General features: G+C 47.1%; 1 protein-coding gene across 3 annotated transcripts in view; it reads right to left on the reverse strand.

Moving 5' to 3' along the window:
- FAM169B (family with sequence similarity 169 member B) overlaps positions 1-21328 on the reverse strand; it is an 87217-nt gene that overhangs the window by 58539 nt on the left and 7350 nt on the right. For all 3 annotated transcript variants that reach the window (XM_030317478.1, XM_030317477.1, XM_030317476.1), the window contains exons 2-3: positions 7616-7746; positions 3977-4076 (exon numbers count right to left, since the gene is read on the reverse strand). In XM_030317478.1, the coding sequence (XP_030173338.1) occupies positions 3977-4076; positions 7616-7746 (231 nt within the window). The remainder of the gene's footprint in view (positions 1-3976; positions 4077-7615; positions 7747-21328) is intronic.

Consider the following 21328-nt stretch of genomic DNA (forward strand, 5'->3'; position numbering starts at 1 on the left):
AATCTCCTTGGAAAATACCGGACCTAATGATCTACACAGCCCTGCAATCATGAGCTTCTGGACCCCTGCATCCCTCCTCCAAAGCTGAATAGCCCTAGTCTCTTCAAGCCTTGTTCAAATGGTTTCAAGCCCTCTCATCACCCCGGTTATTCTCCATGGACAAGTGCCAGTTTGCTTCATATGCGGTCTCAGCAGCACCAAAGAGAACAAATCTGTAATTGCACCGGGATATTACCTTTCCATTACCGCAGTCCCAGGTCACGTCTGCTGTCCAGCAGCCCCACTGCAATGCCGGGGCTCACTGTGCTTTCTCAGGATGAAAACCTCCATCTGTGTCTTTTTCCCCGGGTGGTGCAGAGACACGTCCTCCCGGGCACACCCTTGATCATTGGTTGCTTTTGGACGGACTAGATGACACTTATCCCACGAGGCGGTCTGGGATCAGTAGCCGGAAAACAACTCTCTTACAATTGGGTTTGTTCAAACACAGGCTAAACTGGCCTAGCGTGGTACTGCCTGCCTATCCATGAGGTTTGCAGGCAGAATTCATCCGGAGGTCACGCAGCTGCCAAAGCGTGGCCAGCACTTGGTGAGAATGCCTCCCGCTCTAAAATCCCCTGCTTCTATCACACAACACTCGAAGACGGAGGAAGAGCAAGCGCCACGTGGGCTCACGTGCAAGAGCCAAGGGCGCCGTGACGGAAAAACACGACGGGCATCACGCCTACTCTTGGCCCTGGACGGTCCAGAGCGTCATCAGCTTTTCTGCCACAAATCACTTCATGCTCACCACCACCCTGTGAAGTGAGGCATCCCAGTTTGCAAATGACAGATGAGCTCGGGTCAAATCACTTCTCTGGGTCGCCCAGGAGGTTGGCAGAGCCAGGATGCCAAATTAGTCGTCTCTGACACCATCGTCCGGGTTCATCCTATGCTTCCCTGCAAATCACAGGAGGAAATGGGAAAGGCCAAGGGCCATCAGTTGGTGGGAATCTGGAATGCTAGGGTAAGCAGTTTTGATTGAATGCAGGAGAGAAGAAAAAGACCACAGCTTTTTTTGATAAGGAGTTATTTTTTCATCTCTGTAAACACTTGACATCAGTTAAGAATTTAAAAATAGAAGGAATAATAAAACAAGGGGAAAGAAATGAAAGATAAGGCCCTTGAGAGGCAACTAAGGAATGGGGGTCCTCAGCAGCGTTGGTGACCGGCCGGCCTCTGATCAGAGAAACAGTGAAGAGTGAACCCCACAGGGACGAAGGCACGTGCTTCTCAAACCACCTTTCTGGAAAGTGCATCTCCAGCATCTTTGAGGAAGAAGCTGGAGAGCTTCATGACTTACATCCCAACACCAGCCTGTCATGCACGTTAACTGCTTGTCCCCGGGAATTCAGAACTCCAGGATGTTTGCCATTTGCTCACAGGGTTATCGAGAATTGCTGTGATGGACTCAACCAGCTTCTCAACGATTAACTCCTACATGGGGCTTATCAAACAGCTTCAGATCCCTTTAGTGTCCACCCAAACACACACATGGCCTTCACCGATGTAACTGTCCATACAGAATTACAAAGGAACCAGGGACACAACGGTCACAACCAGGCACGGGGGTGATGTGACAAGCGGGTCAGAGCTGGGAAGAGGGTCTACGACAGCATCCGCTGCTTCCGAGTTCAAACCACCTACAGAAGGTGCGTTCATGCACTCGTGTCGGCTTCGAAATACTAGATTAAAGAGCGTGAGGTACGCATAACACCTGCGCACTTTCTGGAACTCGTGCAAAATTTCAGCAAGCACCACAGAGCCCCAGCCAGTAGGAAAACATTTGAAAACTTTATTTAAAGCGCTATTATATATAAGGAAAGGTCCAGAGTGAGATTTCTCATAGCTTATGAATATTTATTATAATACATTCTTGAAAACAACCAAAAAATTAAGTACAGTATAAATAGGAAACAGATTTATGAGTCAGTCACATGTTTACATTATGCAAATTATAGTTAAAGACCTATAACCAGGATATTGTTAAATGCCGAAGAAAGGTGGGGGGAGGGGGGGAGCGCTGCTGATATTTGGACGTTTGCTTAAAATCGGCAAGTGATATTTTGAGTTTTGTTGACAATCTGTTCGCCGCGAAGAGTCCCTGTGGGCACATCTTGTTACTTTCGCTAACCTGGTGGTGGAGTCCCAAATCCAAGGCAATGCCGAAGGCCTGGGGTTCTCATAGCCCCTTTGTTCATGGCAACCAAGGCTTTGTTGGACAGAAATGGAAAGAGTCCTGAACCTGAACCAGAAAGCTCTCACACACAGCAGCCACTCTCAGCCTTGGACCAATGAAGAGGCTTTGCCAACATGCTAAAAGCTCCCACAAAGAGCTAGCTAAGAACACTTGTGTCTCCAGATGAACAAGAAAAGAAGCAGAAACAACAGTCTCTGGGCTGAATAACTTTCTCCAGTCCAGGATACCACCTTGGGCTTTGTGACACCAATCAAGCAGTGTCCTCTGAGTACAAATGCTGGGTACACAGGGTGAAAAGCAAAGGTCTTTCTCCAGGGGGGCTGGAGAGCTGAAGAAAGCCCCCTCTGCAAACTGTAGTTAAAGATCTGTAACCCCAAACTTTCACCAGATAACACATCGTTTACAGAGGGCTGACTGATAAAGGGTTGGTTTGGTCTTTTTTAATTTCTTATTAGGAAAATAATACATGGTCACTGAAAAAAACACCCATAAAACACAGAAAAGTATAATCAAAGAGAAAATTTCCAAAATAGAAAGGAAACTGGGGCACCTGGGTTGCTCAGTCGGTTAAGCTTCTGACTTCGGCTCGGGTCAGGATCTCACGGTTTGTGGGTTAGAGCTCCACGCAGGGCTCTGCCCTGACAGTTCAGAGCCTGGAGCCTGCTTCAGATTCTGTGTCTCCCTCTCCCTCTCTGCCCCTGTCCTGCTCATGCTCTGTGTATCTCAGCAATAAAATAAACATTTAAAAAAAAGTTTTTATAGAATGGAACTTAAATTGGGGCCCCCTTGAAGTCAGAGACTTCAAAGGTGTTTTGCTTACAGCTCACCGGTGCCCTGGGCCCCAGGTGGAATGATGGGCTGGGAACCTTCTCCCCTAGCCACCTCCTGCCGCCCACTACCAACAGCCCCAGATCCCTACCCCCATATGCAACTCAGCACTCACTCCAAGGAGCTGAAATCAGTCTCAAATGGTCTCTTCATAATGCAGCGGAAGAATAAATGAGTTACAGATTAAATAAACTTCCTCACCAGAAACAAAACCCCACCCAATCATCACCTTGCAAAACTCCCCTGCAATGCACTAGCTGTGTGGCCCGAGGCAAATTACTTGACCATCAGAGGCCTGATTTGTACATGGGGGATAAGAATAGTCCCTGTGCTTCATAGGACTGTGGGGACACTCCAACAAAAGGGCTCCACCCTCTGCACACAACCCGTACATGTTATTAACAACAACAGCACGTACTACCCTCAAAGGCAGCTCGGAATACAGTCATCGTGGGTATGAGGGTGTCTGGTGTCTTTTTTTTTTTTTTCACGTTTATTTATTTTTGAGAGAGAGAGAGAGAGTGAGAGCCAGGGAGGAGCAGAGAGAGAGAAAGGGAGACACAGAATCCAAAACAGGCTCTAGGCTCTGAGCTGTCAACACAGAGCCCGATGCAGGGCTCGAACCCACAAACCGTGAGATTTGACCTGACCCGAAGTCAGGCGCTTAACCGACTGAGCCACCCAGGCTCTCCGAAGGTGTCGAGTGTCTTAATACAAAAGCCAATATGTGTGTCAATAAACAAAAATAATGCAGTATCAGATCTCTAAAGGCTGAAAATAAATCACTTCTGCCTTGATATTCTTCTAGGTCCGGCCTAAGAGTACAACCACCATTCCATGTATTTAATTCCATTAGCTGCAAAAGCAATTCAATCAGAATTCTTGCTTAATCCATTAATAACCACCAACCTGTCTTTGTGTCCTGGGGATTAACCAAGGCTAATATTTTATGTTGAGGTTCGTCACGGTACATGGTGCAAAAGCAAACAGACGAAGCTTCCAGTTTAATCTGAAAAAAAAAAATAATAATGAAATCACCATTTTGTTCTGTCATCCTGGTAAGGGCACGGGAAATGACTTAACAATTAACTAGCACAATATTCACCAAAAGAACTGTTACGCGGAGGTTAATTTGACAGGATGGAGGCAATTTAGAAATGGAAACCTTTACCCACTCTGAGCTAAACACAAGTGGCAAGTGACAAAGGCCCTTCCTTTGTCTCCCACCCAGCAAAACCCTCTCCATCCATTGTTTACTTGTCCATCTATCCAAGGACTGATTAAATACCTACTCAACTGATACCCTTCCAGTCCCTCCCTTCCATATGCTTTGGGCTTCATCAGCCTCCCCCACCCAAATCCCCCTTGGGCCTCAGCCTACAAAAGCCAATGGCCACACGCTCACCTCGGGCTTGCACCTGCCAGGCTGGCCTCCACTGTATTCCTGTGGCCACTCCATGGAAACAGCCTCAACAAGCCTGCGTCCACCCACGATGCCACTCAGGCTGCCTGCCGCCCTGCCACTGGTCTCCGCAAGCCGTCTCAATAAACCCATACCCTCTCTGGGCCCTGAAGGCTCAGCTCTGGGTCTGGGGCGGCCCAGGGGCAGAGAACCTCAGTGCCGGTGCCTGTGTGCTTATGAACCAGAGGAACACCAAGCAGCATGTGTGGAGCCTGTAATGCGGGGACTGTCCGAGAGCCTTCTCGAAAGCGCTGCCATCCCAGCCCTCTTTGGGGCCATCGAGCCCACTGCTCCTGGCTCCCAAAGCAAAAGGCCAACATGTTCCACTGCAAAGCCTGTTTTGAAAACCGAGGAGAGTATAAGAAAATGAGAAAAGAATGTGTCAGCTGAGCGAGGCAGGCAGGATGCCTGTAAAAGTTTACAGCAGGCCTCCGTGGTTTTGGAGAACTGTTTCTTAACAAATTCAAGTCACCGTTAGGGACAGTCTCCGAGCTGGCCCTCCCACGGTGGTTCTGTGAAGCACAGTTTACCCACTAGGGGGCTGTTACAGGCCATTAAAAACAATACATACAGGAGCCCCTGACTGTCTCAGTGGGTGAAGCATGCGACTCTCGATCTTGGGGTTGGAGGTTTGAGTCCCATTTTAGGTGTAGCGATTACTTAAAAATAAAATCTTTTTTTTTTTTTTTACATTTTTTAATGTTTATTTATTTTTGAGAGCAAAAGAGACACAGCATGAGTGGGGAAGGGCCAGAGAGAGAGGGAGACACAGAATCTACAGCAGGCTCCAGGCTCTGAGCTCCGAGCTGTCAGTGCAGAGCCTGATGCAGGACTCGAACTCATGAACCACGAGATCATGACCTGAGCCAAAGTCGGATGCTCAACCAACTGAGCCACCCAGGCGCCCCCAGAAATAAAATCTTTTCAAAAATATACACACAGAGCATTGTATTGACATAAAAAGATGTTTCTTACAGACAATATTGTATTCTGAGAGGACCTGAATGTTTAAAATGTATATGCAGAAATAAAAATCAAATGAAACATGTCAAAATGTTCACAGCAGTTAGCTTTGGTTTTTTTTAATTCTATCTGTCCCTGGCTACAGTTTCCCAAATATTATACAAAATATTATTAATTATGCAATTAATAATACAATTAATTATCCCAGCATATGGTGGTTTATTACCAGAAAAAAAAAATCATAAGTATTACTGTTTAAACGTGATAGGACAATTTCAAGACTGGAAACAGTTCATTAGGACTTTTTGAAGAACCAGATCGATGGGGTACGACATATCCTCAAACCGCTTTCTCATCTTCCTTTTTGTTTGGAAAAATTTCTCTGGATTCAAAAAGAAAAGTTAAATTTGCTAAAAGCGATGAGGAGGTCCGATGCCACCCCAAATTAGACTATTTCAACCACTAAGTGGTACAAAACGGCTACCATTGCTTAAGTAATTGCTAAAATGGTAGGAAAACAAATGGATAATGTTCTCGTGGAAACTTATTTTCCTTTAAGGGGGAGAAGCAGATAGATATAAAGTCATTTCAGCATTTCTATCACATGAAAACAACTTAATTTTAAAAACTGTCTTATTTTGTTATGTTTTTGCTAAGAACACTAAAATTACTGGCTCACTGAGCACACGTACACATTCGGGTTTTTTAAGGAAGGAAATCTCATAAATAAGCGTGAAATGAAAGCAGAGGATTGAAACTGCATCCTAAGGTACTCCAGGGCTAACTCTTGTATTTCACCAGCTTCTCAGGTTATCTAGGCTTCCCCACACTCGGTCCCACCCTGCAGCCCACAGCGTCTGGCTCCCCAAGAATTAGCAACCCTCCCTAACCCTAATGGACAGCTTGCGTCCTCTTCCGGCTTAACCGCCACTAGGGGGCGCCGAAAGCGTGTGCGTGCAGGGACCTCCCTCTGCAGATCAACAATGTGGAATCACCCCAGAGATTCATCTAGGAGTTATGAATTAGCATCTCCAAAATCTCAAGGAAGCCACACTATATAAGCTGCACCAGCCACTTTCCTAATTAACTCTGTAACAACCCCACTATGCCGGGTAGACAGCAATGATATCTGATACGAGTAAAATCTTATAAAACAAGAAAATCTTGTCTCTTCGAACATCAGACTCAAATCTGAAAGAAACGTGACTGACTTAGGTACAGCCCAAGATTCACACATTCTTTTTACTTACTGCATGGGGAAAAAACATTCTTAAAGGTAACACGATTTTAAAATTTTACCCACAGTCCCACCATCCTAACAAATAAATGTTTTTCATTTCTCTCTGTTCCCTTCCAGTCCTTATTCAAAAGGCAATCTTGGGGCGCCTGGGTGGTTCAGTCGGTTAAGCGTCTGATTTAGGCTCCGGTCATGATCTCATGGTTCATGGGTTCGAGCCCCACATCGGGCTCTGTACTGACAGTATGGAATCTGCTTTGGATTGTCTCTACCCTTTTCTCTCTCTCCCTTTCTCTCTGCTCCTCCCCTACTCGCTCTCTATCAAAATAAATAAACTTTTTTTTAAAAAATGCAATCTTATCGGTACTAAAAATCATTTTTTATATAATTACATTCCAGCTGACAAAACTTCATTCCAAATCACAAAATTTTAAAACTGAGCCAAACCCTAGAGACCAAAGAGCAACCAATCCCCTCATTTTACACATGGGGAAACTGAGGCCCAACCAGGCATCACACAGTGTCTCCTTCAGTCCCCATAACAACAGTACAAGATAAGCTCTGTTATTGTCCCAGTTTTAAATATAAGAACACCAAAACCAGAGAGGTTAAGACACTTGCTCAAGATCACACAGCTAGTAAGCGGTAAATGTGGGATTCACAACAGGCTGTCTCACTCACTGCCTCGCATAACTGGACTTTATACTCAGGACTCCCAAAGCCTATTCTAGGATTCCTTCTGCTTCTCAAAGTGGAATTATTCTAGCATTCACTCTGGAAGTTATTATTTTCTTAATCTATAATATTCATACTAGTACTGACATTCTACTTTCTAGTGAGCTAGATTTTTCCAGAGCTTTCTACCAACAAGGAACATCACACATACCTGCTCCCCAGTGGGAAGAGAGAAAACCTCTACTGAGGACCGTATCCCTTCCCTGAGTGTCGCATAATAACCCAGAGTTGCTTCCAGATGCCTTTCAGGGTCATCTTCCAAAATATCCACTGGGTAAATTCCTGCAAGGAGGAAAGACAGCAAGAAATGACATTAGATTTACTCTTTTGTTAAAGGGAAAGTCCTTTATTTCTTGAAGTTTGGTGTATGTGTATGTGTGTGTTTGAGAGAGAGAAGGCATGAGGTGGGCGGGAGGGGTAAGTGAGGGAGAGAGAGAATCCCAAGCAGGCTCCACGCTGTCAGGGCAAAGCCCAACGTGAGGATCAATCTCAGGAACCATGAAATCATGATCTGAGCTGAAATCAAGAATCAGACATTTAACCAACTGAGCCATCCAGGCGCCCTGCTGGGTTTTGTTTTTTGTTTTTTGTTTTAAGCACACAATTAACACTTGCTGTAAAAATTATGTTCACCTATTTTTTTTTTTTTTCAATGAAAAAGTGCTGCAACAGATGCCAAAAGAAACCAGAAGACATTCCCAATGGCAGGGGTGGCAGCAACCCTGGAGGGATGGGACATTCCACCCACACCCTCTTGCAACGCTACAGAAACTTCCTTCCATAAACCCAAACCATCAAATGGGTTCCCAAGTATCTGTCTTCCCAGAGGGTCAGCCACAGCAGCCATGTGCACAGGCAGATACCTTGAGAGCCCACGCTAGCTGGTTAGAACTTTTTTTTTTTTTTTTCTGAGAGAGAGAGAGGGCGCGCAAGCAAAGGGCAGAGACAGAGAGAGAGGGAGAGAGAGGGAAATCCGGGGCTCATCGGAAGCGGGGCTCGAGCTCACCCGATGCGGGGCTCAAACTCATGAACCGTGAGATCATGACCTGAGTGGAAGTCAGATGCTTAGCGACTAAGCTACCTGGGCACCCTGGTTAGAACCTTGATAACACTGACAAAGCCAGCTTGAGTTTTGCCAGCTTCCATATTCGCTGCGCAGGCTGATAAGATTTGCCAATTCTTCTCCCTGAGTTGGGCTACTGTTGTGTAAGAGAGTTGAAATGTACTCGTTAGTAGGAACTGTAAAGCCGCATGTCCATACACAGGGAGACTAGTGTATATATTAATTTGCAAGTTTTCCCCTGGCTCCTCCTCAGCATCTCTTTCTTATCATCGCACTTGTAAAGGAAAATTACATCCTTGAATAATCATACAAATTGATAGCATCCAATTCAGCTTGGAAGCAGCAGTCGGCTTTCCCCTGAGATGCTGGCTGGCCTCTGGCTGGCGTGTGCCCAAGTGGGAGGGGACTCTGTCGCCCCCTTCTCTTCTGTGGATCCTGCCTCTGATTCAGCTCTGGGCCTCCTACAGGGGTGAGGCTGCCAAAATGGCTGCCTGATCACCCCCTTCCTCCTCCTCCCCTCCTCTACCTCCTCCAGAAAGATAAGCCTTCACATAAACACTCACAGAGATAGCGGCTTCCCACCTTTCTCTCAGAACCTCCATTCCTCCTGCCAGCTACTTTTCAGGAAACGGGCTGCTGTTAGCAGCAAAGGGTTTCAAGTGCCCAGTCTTTGCCTGTGAGGAATGTTACTGCCATGGATTCGTTACTGGGGGAAACGCTCACAGGAAAGGAGGGATGTCAGGAACGCCTGTGGACCAGGGCCCCGCCTCTGCATATGCCCAAACCCTGCCCCGGGCTTTACATGCTGACAGTGCCATGGGCACACACAGACTGACAGAGAGATGAGCAAATACATTCTCCCGCTATTCAATGTTCTAAAAAAGGATGTGAGGGGCGCCTGGGTGGCTCAGTCAGTTAAGCGTCTGACTCTTGATTTCGGCTCAGGTCGTGATCTCACGGTTCGTGGGATCGAGCCCCGCATCGGGGGGCTGACAGCTCTCCTGTTCTCTCTCCCTCTCTCCCTGCCACTCCCCCACATTCTCTCTCTCTCTCTCTCTCTCTCTCAAAATAAATACACATTAAAAAAAATATTTGAGTATAAAATGTGTACCCAAAAATTACAACTATAAATGCACTGATACAAATGTTTCAAATAAAGACAGAAGAATTAACAGTCCTCTTGGTGACTATGAAAAAGTCCATGATGAACTCTGGGATCTCTCCCTCTTAAAAAGGGCTGTATCTCTGTATAGCCAACATATTCTGTTGCAAAAGACACACACTGGTGGACGGACACACACACACACACACACACACACACACACACACACACAGAGTCAAGGAGGTCCAGACTCCTCCCTTTGAGCCCAGAAGCCCCAGAAACCAACCAGACATTGAAGGCTGAACCTGTAGACTTCCCCTACACCCTACTGGGCCTTCCAAGCCCAGAGGGATCCAAGCTGGAACCCCGGCTCCTACCTCAGGGTCCACTTCAAACCTGTCACCAAGACCTGCCTGCGTCACCTGTCTCCATGCTCATCCTTAGTCCTGAACCTCAGCATCTCAGCCACCTGCCACCCGCCATCGACCAAAATAACCCAGCTAGGTTGCCTGGGGCCCAGGTCCAGCAGGATGCTGAGTGCTCTCTAGCCCTTATTTCACTCAGTTGGCTTAACCCCCGTTTCCAGAGGAGGAAACTGAGGCCAAGAGGAGAATGCGCGGCTAGTCAGTGGCACCAGCAGGTCATGAAGCTCTGGCTGATTCCAAAATCGGTGTAACAGTCAGATTATGTCAGCGATCCCATCAAAAACGATCTCCTCCACCCAGCTCCAAAGGCCCTTCATAATTCCACGCCCCCTTCACCCAACACGCTTCTACACCTGCACCCCCCACTCCTTCTATCGTGACCTCCCCAAGGCCCATCTCAAAAACCGGCACTCCCTGAAGCCTTCACGGAGCCCCCAAAGGCAAGGGCTCTGGGGGCCTCTGAGTCCTGTGTTCGAATCCCAACTCGGCTTAGGATGGGACTGAATCTGTCTCTGCGGCCTCCCCTGCCCATCAGTGCCTCACATGCATGAACTCGCTGGGCCAGAGAGGCAGCCTCACCCCACTGGCTCCCAAGCGAGGAACACGGAGTGCTCCTCAGAGCACCTGGTGCTCACGCTTCTCTCCTCTCCCACCCTGCCGCCGAGACCCCTCCCCAGGCTTTTCCCACCCCGAGCACTTAGGAAATCTGGGCGGGTGTGTAGCCGGGCTCTCTGTTCAAACCGCTCTTCACTTCCTCTAGACAGTCGAGTGGCTTCCCGCAGCTATGAAAAAAGACCGTGCACGTTCAAATGAATTAAGAAAAACAAACTGGAAAGAGGGTGGCTTCAACCCTGAAGCACCCAACTCAAGCTGCATGTTCGCCCCATGAAAACAGCTTCAAGAACACGCTCTCCTAACTGCCCCCAGGAGCTCTGTCTCAGGAGCGAGTAAAGACCCCCCCCCCCCCACCTTATACTCTCTGTTGCTGGGATCTTCTCAGGAGCGATGCCTGTCAGACCCAGGCATCTAGTGCACTCCAGTGAGGTCGACGGCTGCCAGGAGAGGGTCACCAACCAGCTCCACCGAGAAGCTGAACTTGGCCCCTTGGGGGTCAGGGAGGACACTGTGGTCTTCAGGGCTTTGAGAGAAAGGACACCCCACCAGGGCCACAGGGCCCAGAAAGCCTGGGAGCTCCTGGGGGGCCCAGAGAGGTTCCTGCTTGGCTCCCCTACAGGCTGCCAAGGGTTACCTGGCATCAGTTCTGGTCTCCTGTGGTCAGGAGAAATGCAATGAATGTGTTTTGCTCCTTACACACCATGAAATCATTTCCCCTGCTGCTTCCGCTGCTGAGGCTGGGAGACCCCCTCAGAGAACTTGGGGGGAGGGGCAGTAACCTCAGGACACCCTTGGCCTTCCTGCCTCCACTGTCAGCTGGGCCCAGGGGCAGAACCCTGGGGTGGGGGTGGGGTGGGGGTCTTCTCAGCAGGAAGGCCACCAGAAAAATCGGGCCTGCCTCTGGGGGTCAGGACCCGGGAGGGCACAGACTAACCTTCTGGGAAGCGGAGGGCACCTTTGAGCATCTCAGGCCCCACACAAAACACGGCACCCATGCCGCACCCAGGCCGGCTTCCCCTTTAATGCCTCCAAGCCAGGCATAGACCCCACACTCCCCAGAAGTGTCCTGGGACAGGCAAACCAGTCTGGGGGAGGCGGCTCAATTCTTCAGCCCTTTGGGTTTTAATTAGTTCTCCTCCGCCTGGGCGGTAAGTGGGGGGGCAGGAGCTCCCCCATAAGAAAAGCTCCAGCAGCTTCACTCTTACAAAATGTGTGGGTTTGGTTTCTAGAAATCTGCGTGGGAATGAAAAAAGGAAACGCTTCAGGCAGGAGGAGGGGGACATCCAGTACCCGCTGGGAAAGGGGACCCCTGCTCTCCCAGGGGAATAAAGACCCCTGCCCAACTTGGCAGGAAGAGAGACTCCCTCCCCAGCCCAGGATGAGCATACACACACACACACGCACACACACACACACACACACACACACACACACACACAGGAGACCCCGAGAGAGGAAGGAAGCCTCCCACCCACTCACCCCCCAGACCGCAAGGGCACACTTGGGCAGTGCCCAGGGGCCTCCAGGAAGTAAACAAGTCTGGGACGTCTGACGCAGGCGCTCTGGAGGCTGAGCTGGGACCGCCGCACTGGCTTCGCTGGTGATGGAAGGCAGACTCGGGGCAGGGGCTTCCAGATGTGAAATGCTAACAGGCTTTCATGGCTTCGACTGAACAGGAAATGTTTTTCCAAAGCCAAAAGAATGTAATCTTTTCAGTACAATGTAAAATGCTTTTATGAAAAAGACACCCAGTTGAAATGATAATTCACTGCAGCCTGTAAAAAAAAAAAATGAGATCCCCAAACGAGCCCCCAATTTAAGAATTCACATTAAGCGTATGTTTGCTGTAGTCACCGGAACAACAACACAACGTGGTACCTCTTAAAGCATACTTCTAGGGAAAATACTTGAATCATTCAGGATCTTTGTACTGAAGTCCCAGTTCCCAGGGCTGCACGGATGGTACCCAACACTCCCCCGAGCCACTGCCTGTTACCCACTGCTGATCAGCCACGGCCACTCCAGGGCCACCCACTGCTGCTCAGTCTGGCAAAGCCTAATGCTCTAGAACCTTCTCAGCACTCTTTGGTCCTCCCAATATAAAGAGCAATGCTGGGGCACCCGGGTGGCTCAGTCGGTTCAGCATCCAAATTCAGCTCAGTCCATGAGCTCACACTGCATGAGTTCCAGCCCCGCATCGGGCTCACTGTTGTTAGCTCAGAGCCCGCTTCGGATCCTCTGTCCCCACCCCCCCACTTCTCTCTCTCTCTCTGCCCTTCCTCCACTGTGCTCTCTCTCTCTCTCAAAAAAAAAAAAAAGCCAATTAATGAAGACATCGAAAGATGTCTCGAAAGATCTGCACTTACCCATTTATTCAGTATCGCTTGCAAAATATTCTCTCTGAATACCACCTCAAACAAATATGAAGAAAGTTCTTTCATTTTGGGAAAGTGGGATTTTTCTCATATGGGACTATGATCATGAGAAACATGAATAAAGATATTTTAAACTTTCCTAGCCCTGCTCTTGAGAATGTTGACCCCAATGAAAGCCTCTATCTACCCATCAGTAATTACATGGCCTTATGTCATCAGAAAAGCTGACTGTAATCACTTGATTTTTTTGTAGTAATGTACGTTGTCATTCTTGAAGTATACCTAACGAATCTTGCTCATGATATGTGAAAAAATTTCTAAGAATACAAAATTAGAAGGTAGTATTCCACTTTTATTTTTCAACAATGGTTAAGAGTTGGTATTCCTAACATACGTTTGGTTTTTTGTTTTTTTTTTTGCTTTCCTTTATTTTTCATACAAGTGGTCTGCTGTTTCTTCAAAAATCAATTTTCTTCTCAAAGGAACTTATAAGAGGGGCTCCTGGGTGGCTCAGTCGGTTAAGCATCCAACTTCGGCTTAGGTCATGATCTCGTGGTTCATGAGTTCAAGCCCCGTGTCGGGCTCTGTGCTGACAGCTCAGAGCCTCGAGCCTGCTTCGGATTCTGTGTCTCCCCCGTCTCCCCCCACTCACGCTCTATCTCTCTCTCTCTCTCAAAAAATGAATAAACATTAAAAAAAATTAAAGAAACTTGTAAGAAAGAATCCATATTACAGAAGAAACTGCCAGTGAGGATTAAGTGACTAATTCTGGACTTAGCAGGAAACACGGAGACTAGTTTGTAACCAGAGAGAGAAGGGCACCAGGAGAGACCAGAAGCACGGAGCAAGAGATGTCCGTGCAGATCTGAACCCAGGCGTTCCACATACCCACGGCAGGGAGGGCAGCACCTAATGGGAGAAGATTCCCAAATGCCACCTCCATTGCTCAGGATTCAGGACCAGGAACTCATCAGGCTCCCCAGTTTCTAGCGAGGCATGTGTTTTGCTGCACGACGCGCTCCCAGAGCTGCGTGTCTTCAAGCTGTATGCTTTAAAACTCAGTATTCACCATGCAAACTGCATCTTAAGCCTCCGAAGCATCCACCACAGGATGCCTTAAAACTGAGAACTACTCATCACCTAAAAGATGAGTATGTTTAACTAAAAAACAAAAGAGGGTTATTGCGTATACAGGTATCCCCTGCTCTTCCCAAGTTTACATTATGCCCCTTTGCTTTCATGAAAGAGCTACGTTAGTACCCGTTTTTGCTCACTGAAAAAATCCAAACAGGTCTTTCCCTTTTATGATGAAAGGTGAGAAGCAAAAACAGTGTTCGGCATCGGTTCTGCAGTGAGCCCTTACAGACAAGGCACAAGGCACACACAGGGAGCACAGACAGTGGTCGGGAGAAATTCCTTTCCCGGAAAGGATCTCAGCATCTCAGCATCAAGCTGCCGGAACTTCTGACGGTGTCTGTGAGCACCTGCGCTTTATCTCGATTTATTTTATGTATCCCTTAGCAAGTTGTGTCCTAAGGTATCAGAAAAGCCTGCGACAGGTTATTTTTGGGACTAGGCATGCTCAAACACCATATAAGTCCATGGTAACTGATTCTTCTCTTTATGCCATTTCAGCCTCATAGGAAGGCTCTCCTTGCAGAGAGTGGGGGAAACCTGTAGTGAGAAATACCCACAGTTGAACAAAACATTGCCTGACATTTACTTACTATCCTAAAACCCAAGTCTGCACAGCCATCACGAGGACTCTCCTCCTGCCATTCCAGCATTTTCCCAAGCACATCCCGTGAACACTTAGCTCCATAAGATATGCTGTGAAAGGGGCTTCCAAGGCAGGCACGTTTCAAAATGGGGGCCTGCTGTCCTCAGAGCTCAGTGCTGGGAGCTCCGCGTGCCTATCAGCAAGCAGAAGGTGGAGAAATCCCGAAGCAGTGGAATTTGCTTAATCCAGCATTTATTTCCCATACTTATTTAACCAGGGACCCCTGTGTCCAAAACACCAACTGACAGATGAAAAGCACAACTTAGAGAAGAGTGAGGGGTTGGAGGAGGGAGGGTATTTTAAATTTTTTTATTTTAGAGAGAAAGGGGAGCAAGCAGGGGAGAGGAGCAGAGAGAGAGAGAGAGAGAGAGAGAGAGAGAGACTCTCAAGCAGGCTCCATACTCCACAGGGAGCCCAACTCAGGGCTCAATCCCAGGACCCTGGGATCATGACCTGAGCCGAAATCAAGAGTCGGACACTCAACCCAACTGACTGAGCCACCCAGGTGCCCCGGGAAGAGTGTTTTGAAGTAATATCAGGGCAGAAGGCAGCATCGCTCAGACAGAGAGCAAATATGCAAATGCTCGGAGCCCAAAGGCCCACCAGCCAAGGGAGCCACGGTGACACAAGAGCGATCATCCACAGAAAAGAGTAGAAAACAGAAGGTGAAGCAAACATCCACTCAGATATTTTTGTTGCTTTTGAAGAGCATCTGATTGCCAAAATATTCTTAGCAAAGAATTGAGAAAAAAAAAACAGAAAGTTGGAAGACAGACTGTAGAATATGTTAGAATTTTTTGAGCAGATGAGCAAAACTGTCAACACACGGAAGCACGCTGGGAAAGGTCTGCAGGTGGTGGCGGGAAAGTTTCCTTCCCTGGTAATTGACAGGGAGCCTGTCGCTCTGTTATCACATATTTAGTATTGGCCCACTTGCAACTTGTCACTGCCTTGGCTGAGAATAAATCCCTCGTCCCGAGTCTAAGACGGTAAAATATGCCGATGACTTTATGTGCCCACCCACACAAAGGTTTATGGAACCCTAATTGCTTTTAATATGAAGGTCTCGTAATCTGACCACTGGTGCATCTTACTTGCAGGCAAGTGATACAGAGACAAAACTATTTCTTCCCCTGAATCATTCAAAAGGACATGACGTGGGAATGAAACACGCTGTTGTTTTTGCATCCAAAGAGGTGTCACATCGGAGGACAAATGTGAAGCCCTGCTTGGGGCAGGCGGGATGAAACGGCATCTCCAATGTATACTTCCTTCTGAATGGTAACCTGTAATTGTCTGACCCTGACAATTGTAGGAAGCTCGGGCTTTCCTCACCCCCGAACCTGAGCCGCTCCGTGCCATGTGATCATCACCACGGTGCCATATTTGTCTAACCTTTACTGAGAAGGAAGAAGGCTCGGGAGAACACAGAAAGCTTGACTCTTTGTATCCTGAATGTAATTGACCAAGAACTTGTGAAAATACTGAGCCCCGGTGTCAGTAACACCACCACAACACGCGATGGCCCCGAAGCTGATGGGTAAATGCTGTGGGGACCAACTGTCCAGAGCGGAACCAGAGCCCTAAACCACACAGGACGCAACGAGAGGAAGAAAAATAACTCCTCATCAACGCAATGCTTTTACCCGTTACTCACAGAATAACATTTCTCAGAACTCACCCCAAACTGTGGCTCTTAATGGACTTCATAAACTTTCATCCAGAAAACCATATCTCTATGTATGCTCATCTATTACACTGCAAACAATAATACCTCTGAAGAGGAGGGAAAGATCGGCTTCTATCTGGCATGCCCAGCCCTGTGCAAAGCATCAGAGGGAGTTGAAAATAGACCAGGCCTCAGTGTCCACATCCCAGTTCTAGATTAAGTTGTGCACGCTGCAAAGTACTTAGACTCATCACCCAGACTACCACCCATGGAGAATGAATGGAAAAGAATAGGTTTAGGGGTGCCTGGGTGGCTCAGTGGGTTAAGCGTCCGATTTTGACTCAGGTCATGATCTCCCAGTTTGTGACTTCGAGACCCCCCCCCCCGGCCCCCCGTTGGGCTCTGTGCTATCAGCTGGAGCCTGGAACCGGCTTCAGATTTCAGGTCTCCCTCTCTCTCTGCCCCCTCCCCCACTTGTGCTCTGCCTCTCTCTCTCTCTCTCTCTCTCAAAAATAAACATTAAAAAAAAAGAATGAATTTACCTGAATCCTAAAAAATTATTTACTTAGAAGAAAATTGTTCCCCCATAACTGGAAACGTGTCAAGGTAGCTACATTTTTATAAGGGCACTGGATCTTTTGTATAAAACTAAAACATAGGTGAAGATGTACACACCAAATACAAATAGTTGCATCAAAGTTAGTAGCCACTAAATTGCACCTAGCTGGCTCAGCGGGAAGTGCACAGGACTCTTAATCTCAGCGTCCTGAGTTTCCGACTCACCTTGGGCATAGAGATTACTTTAAAAAAATAAAATAAACTTTTAGAAAAGTACTAGCTGGGAGAAAACAGAATGAGAAAACAGAATGAGAAGTTCTCACATAAAATGTACCCTTTGGGGTGCCTAGGTGGCTCAGTTGGTTAAGCATCTAAATCCTGATTTCTGCTAAGGTCATGATCTCAAGGTTTGTGAGACTGAGCCCGGAGTCAGGCTCTGTGCTGACAGCGTGGAGGCTGCTTGAGATATCTCCTTCTCCTTTTCCCTCTCTCTCTCTCTTTCTCTCTCCCTCTGCCCCTCCCCTGCTCACTTATACATGCTCTCTCTCTCTCTCTCTCTCTCTCAAAATAACTAAATATTTTTAAAAAATAAATAAAATGTACATCTTCCATTCACATAGGGTTTTTTTCCAGTTTTACAAAAAGCTTTCACACAAGTACTTGCTTGTTTGAAATGTACGTCAACCCTTTGAAGTCAAGAAAGCACACAGAGCCTCACCCCATTTCTCAGATGTGGAAACGGAAGTTCAAAAACAGAAAGTCAGTAGTAGGGCTGGACTCAAACTCAGATCTTAAGATTTCCAGGGGAGCCTTTGCCAGCGCCCCCCCCCCCGTTTACTAATGTATATCATGTCAAGAGCCATGTGCTATAAGCCAGCACCAAATGGGAGCTAGCACTCAGCACAGCACTGCTTAAAATAATCCTTTTGAAGGCTGAATAATATTACGTTATATAATGTGTGTGTGTGTGTGTGTGTGTGTGTGTGTGTGTGTGTGTAAAACTGCCATTTTGTTTATCCATTCACCTGTTATTGAATACTTGGACCACTTTTGTCTTTTGGCTATTGTAAATAATGGTACAATGAATACGGATTTAGAAATATTTCTTTCAGCCCGTTTTCCCTTCTTTTGGGTGTATACACCCAGAACTTTCTATGTTTAATTTTTTTTTAACTTTTTAAAAAAGTTTATTTATTTGGGGCTCCTGGGTGGCTCAGTCGGTTAAGCATCTGTCTTTGGCTCTGGTCATGATCTCGTGGTCTGTGAGTTCAAGCCCCGCATCAGGCTCTGTGCTGACAGCTCAGAGCTTGGAGCCTGCTTTGCATTCTGTGTCTCCCTCTCTCTCTCTCTCTCTCTCTCTCTCTCTGAGATCCCTCCCCCACTCACTCGCACTCTCTCTCTCTCTCTCAAAAATAAATAAACATTAAAAGATTTTTTTAATAAAGTTTATTTATTTCTGAAAGAGAGAGAGAGAGAAAGGGAGCGCGAGTGCACATGCACGTGTCGGGGAGGGGCAGAGAGAGAGAGGGAGAGAAAATCCCAAGCATGTTGCCAACTGTCAGCACAGAGCCTGACGCAGGGCTCAATCTGACAAATCGTGAGATCATGACCTGAGCCAAAGTCAAGAGCCGGACGCTCAACAGACTGAGCCACGCAGGTGCCCCATCTATGTTTAATTTTTTTAAGGAAACACCATACTGCTGTCCACAGTGGCTGCACAATTTTACGTCCCCATCAACAGCGCACAGGGGTTCCAATTTCCCCACATTCTTGTTATTTTCAACACTTGTTATTTTCTGGTTTTGCGGGGGAGGGGTTGATAACAGCCATTCTAAAGGGTGTGTGCAGTGATATCATTATGCTTTTAATTTGCGTTCCCCAAACGATTAGTGATGTTGAGCGTCTTTTCATGTGCTTGCTGGCCATCTGTATATCTTCTCTGGAGAAAGGTCTATTCAAGTATTTTGCCCAAACAGTCATAATTTGTAACCTGTATTTTGGGGGCGCCTGGGTGGCTCAGTCAGTTAAGCGGCCAACCTCAGCTCAGGTCATGATCTCGCCATTCACGAGTTCAAGCCCTGCGTCAGGCTCTGTGCTGTCAGCCTGGAGCCTGCTTCGGATTCTGTGTCTCCCTCTCTCTCTGCCCCTCCCCCTCTCACACCCTATCTTTCTCTCTCAAAAACAAAATAAACATTAAAACAAAATTTAAGGGGCGCTTGGGTGGCTCAGTCGGTTGGGTGTCTGACATCAGCTCAGGTCATGATCTCACGGTACGTGAGTTCGAGCCCCGTGTCAGGCTCTGTGTTGACAGCCTGGAGCCTGCTTCGGATTCTGTGTCTCCCTCTCTCTCTGGCCCTCCCCTCCCATGCTCGCTCGCTCTCTCTCTCTCTCTCTCTCTCTCAAAAATAAAGATTAAAAAAAAGTTTTTTTAATTAAAGAAAGAGCATTCTGTACTTTGAAAACCTTGTAAGAAGTAAAAAGATATGCATTCACAAAGGGTTAAATGGGAAGGCTGGAGTGGCCTAAGTGGACCACTACCTGCAGAGGATTCATTCACACTACCCTCATCACAGGGCAATGATGCCCACCTCTGCCCACCGTCCAGCTGTGCAAGGCTCCAAACAAAGACAGCAGTGGCTGGGAGACAGCTGAAGTCAAGAGGACAGACTGAGTGCGCACTGTCATTTGGTAACCTACGTTAAAGCTTGGAGGGGAAAAAAAGAAAACTTCTCCCAGCTTTTTTTAAATAATAATACAGTAAAAAAAAATTAAAAAATGAATAGTAAATAAATAAAATAATAATACAGTAACACCCTGAGGCCTCTGTGATACCTGTCCCCAGGGTACCTGCCCAAGGGTGACATCGGCTTAGACCAAGGTCTCCCTGATACCCCAGGGTCCTAGCAACAGATCTAATCAGACCCAGGTCACATCCAATATCAAGCCCACAGCAAAGGTTTGCAAAATTTTCTGCCATAAAGCTATGTGAAAATGTGTAACCTAAGACATCAAGGCCATCATGTAGGGGTGCCGGGCAATACCCTGGAGAAAAACAAAAACAGTCTCTGTCTGCACTTCTAGAACTTACAGCCTGGTCAGGGAGACACAAAATCTTTAAAAAAAAAAAAAAAATGTTGAATACCCCCATGGTATGGCAGGAGAAGGGAAGGGGAGACAGGAGACAAGAGGACTAGGGAAGTTCGATCTAAGAAAGTAATCTTTAGGCAGAGGACTGAAGAATAAAATGTCAGCCCTGTGCAGAGCAGGGCAAGGGCCCAGAACACTGAAGGAACAGCCCATGTAGGAGGAAGAAAGGAGCAAAAGGATTCCAAGAGCTAAAGGCCGGCCAGTGAGCCTGCATTAGTTTCAGGACCCTGGCCTTGCTCCCAACTTCAGGTTTCAAGGAAAATGCAAAAGGAGGCCTCTGAAAGGTCCCCAACAGGCCATGATAGCTGGAGCGTGTCTTTACTCCTTCTTCCAGAACTCGGCAGTCAGCACCAAACCAGAGGCAATGCAGGTTGAGGTGGCCAATGACAGTAGCTTGGACCAAAGACGGCAGTGCAGATAACGAGAAAGAGATGGCAGGCTTCAGCCAGATAGCAGAACTGGATGGTGGTTGGATGCATGGAGTGAGGGGCCAAGGTGGCCTACTTTACCCCTTCCCCTCTATATAAGTCAATGAAATTCTACTGGGAGCTTTCAGCCTGTGACAGATTTATAAACTAGCACTGGAAGCAATCTAAGTCTGCTAAGATCCTAGCTCTTTCCAAAGGGGGAAATTGATGAACCTGCCAACAGAAAGAATAAGATGTATGTTATTTTAAAACACTAAGTATTTTCCTTAAGGTATTACGAATGGAGCCCATCAGAAAAGACAGATGAAGCTATGCACAAAAGGATACCACCATGCCAAATCTCCCCAGTATGGAGCCACACGGGCTGTGTAGTTTGGGCATGAGGGAAGGGCACCAGCTTTGGGGTCATTCACAGCTGATTTCAAAAATCTCTAAACATATGATGAAAGAAATGGCCACAAAGGGTCAGCACAAACTGAATCAGACCCACAAGGACTGTAGATATTGAAACCGTCCAGTAGAGAAGATAAGGATCTTACATATGTCTAAAGAAATTTAAATACGAAATGTAAAAAGCCAACATTTTTTTGTTTGGCCAATAAGACCCTAGGGGGAAAGGAAGCAGAACCTCTAGAAATGAATGTCTTAAAGAGCTGATGAACTAGAAAATATATCTGCAGAAATTACCCAGAATGCAGCACA

The sequence above is a fragment of the Lynx canadensis genome, chromosome B3, assembly GCF_007474595.2.
Source record: "Lynx canadensis isolate LIC74 chromosome B3, mLynCan4.pri.v2, whole genome shotgun sequence".
Taxonomy (NCBI): Eukaryota; Metazoa; Chordata; class Mammalia; order Carnivora; family Felidae; genus Lynx; species Lynx canadensis.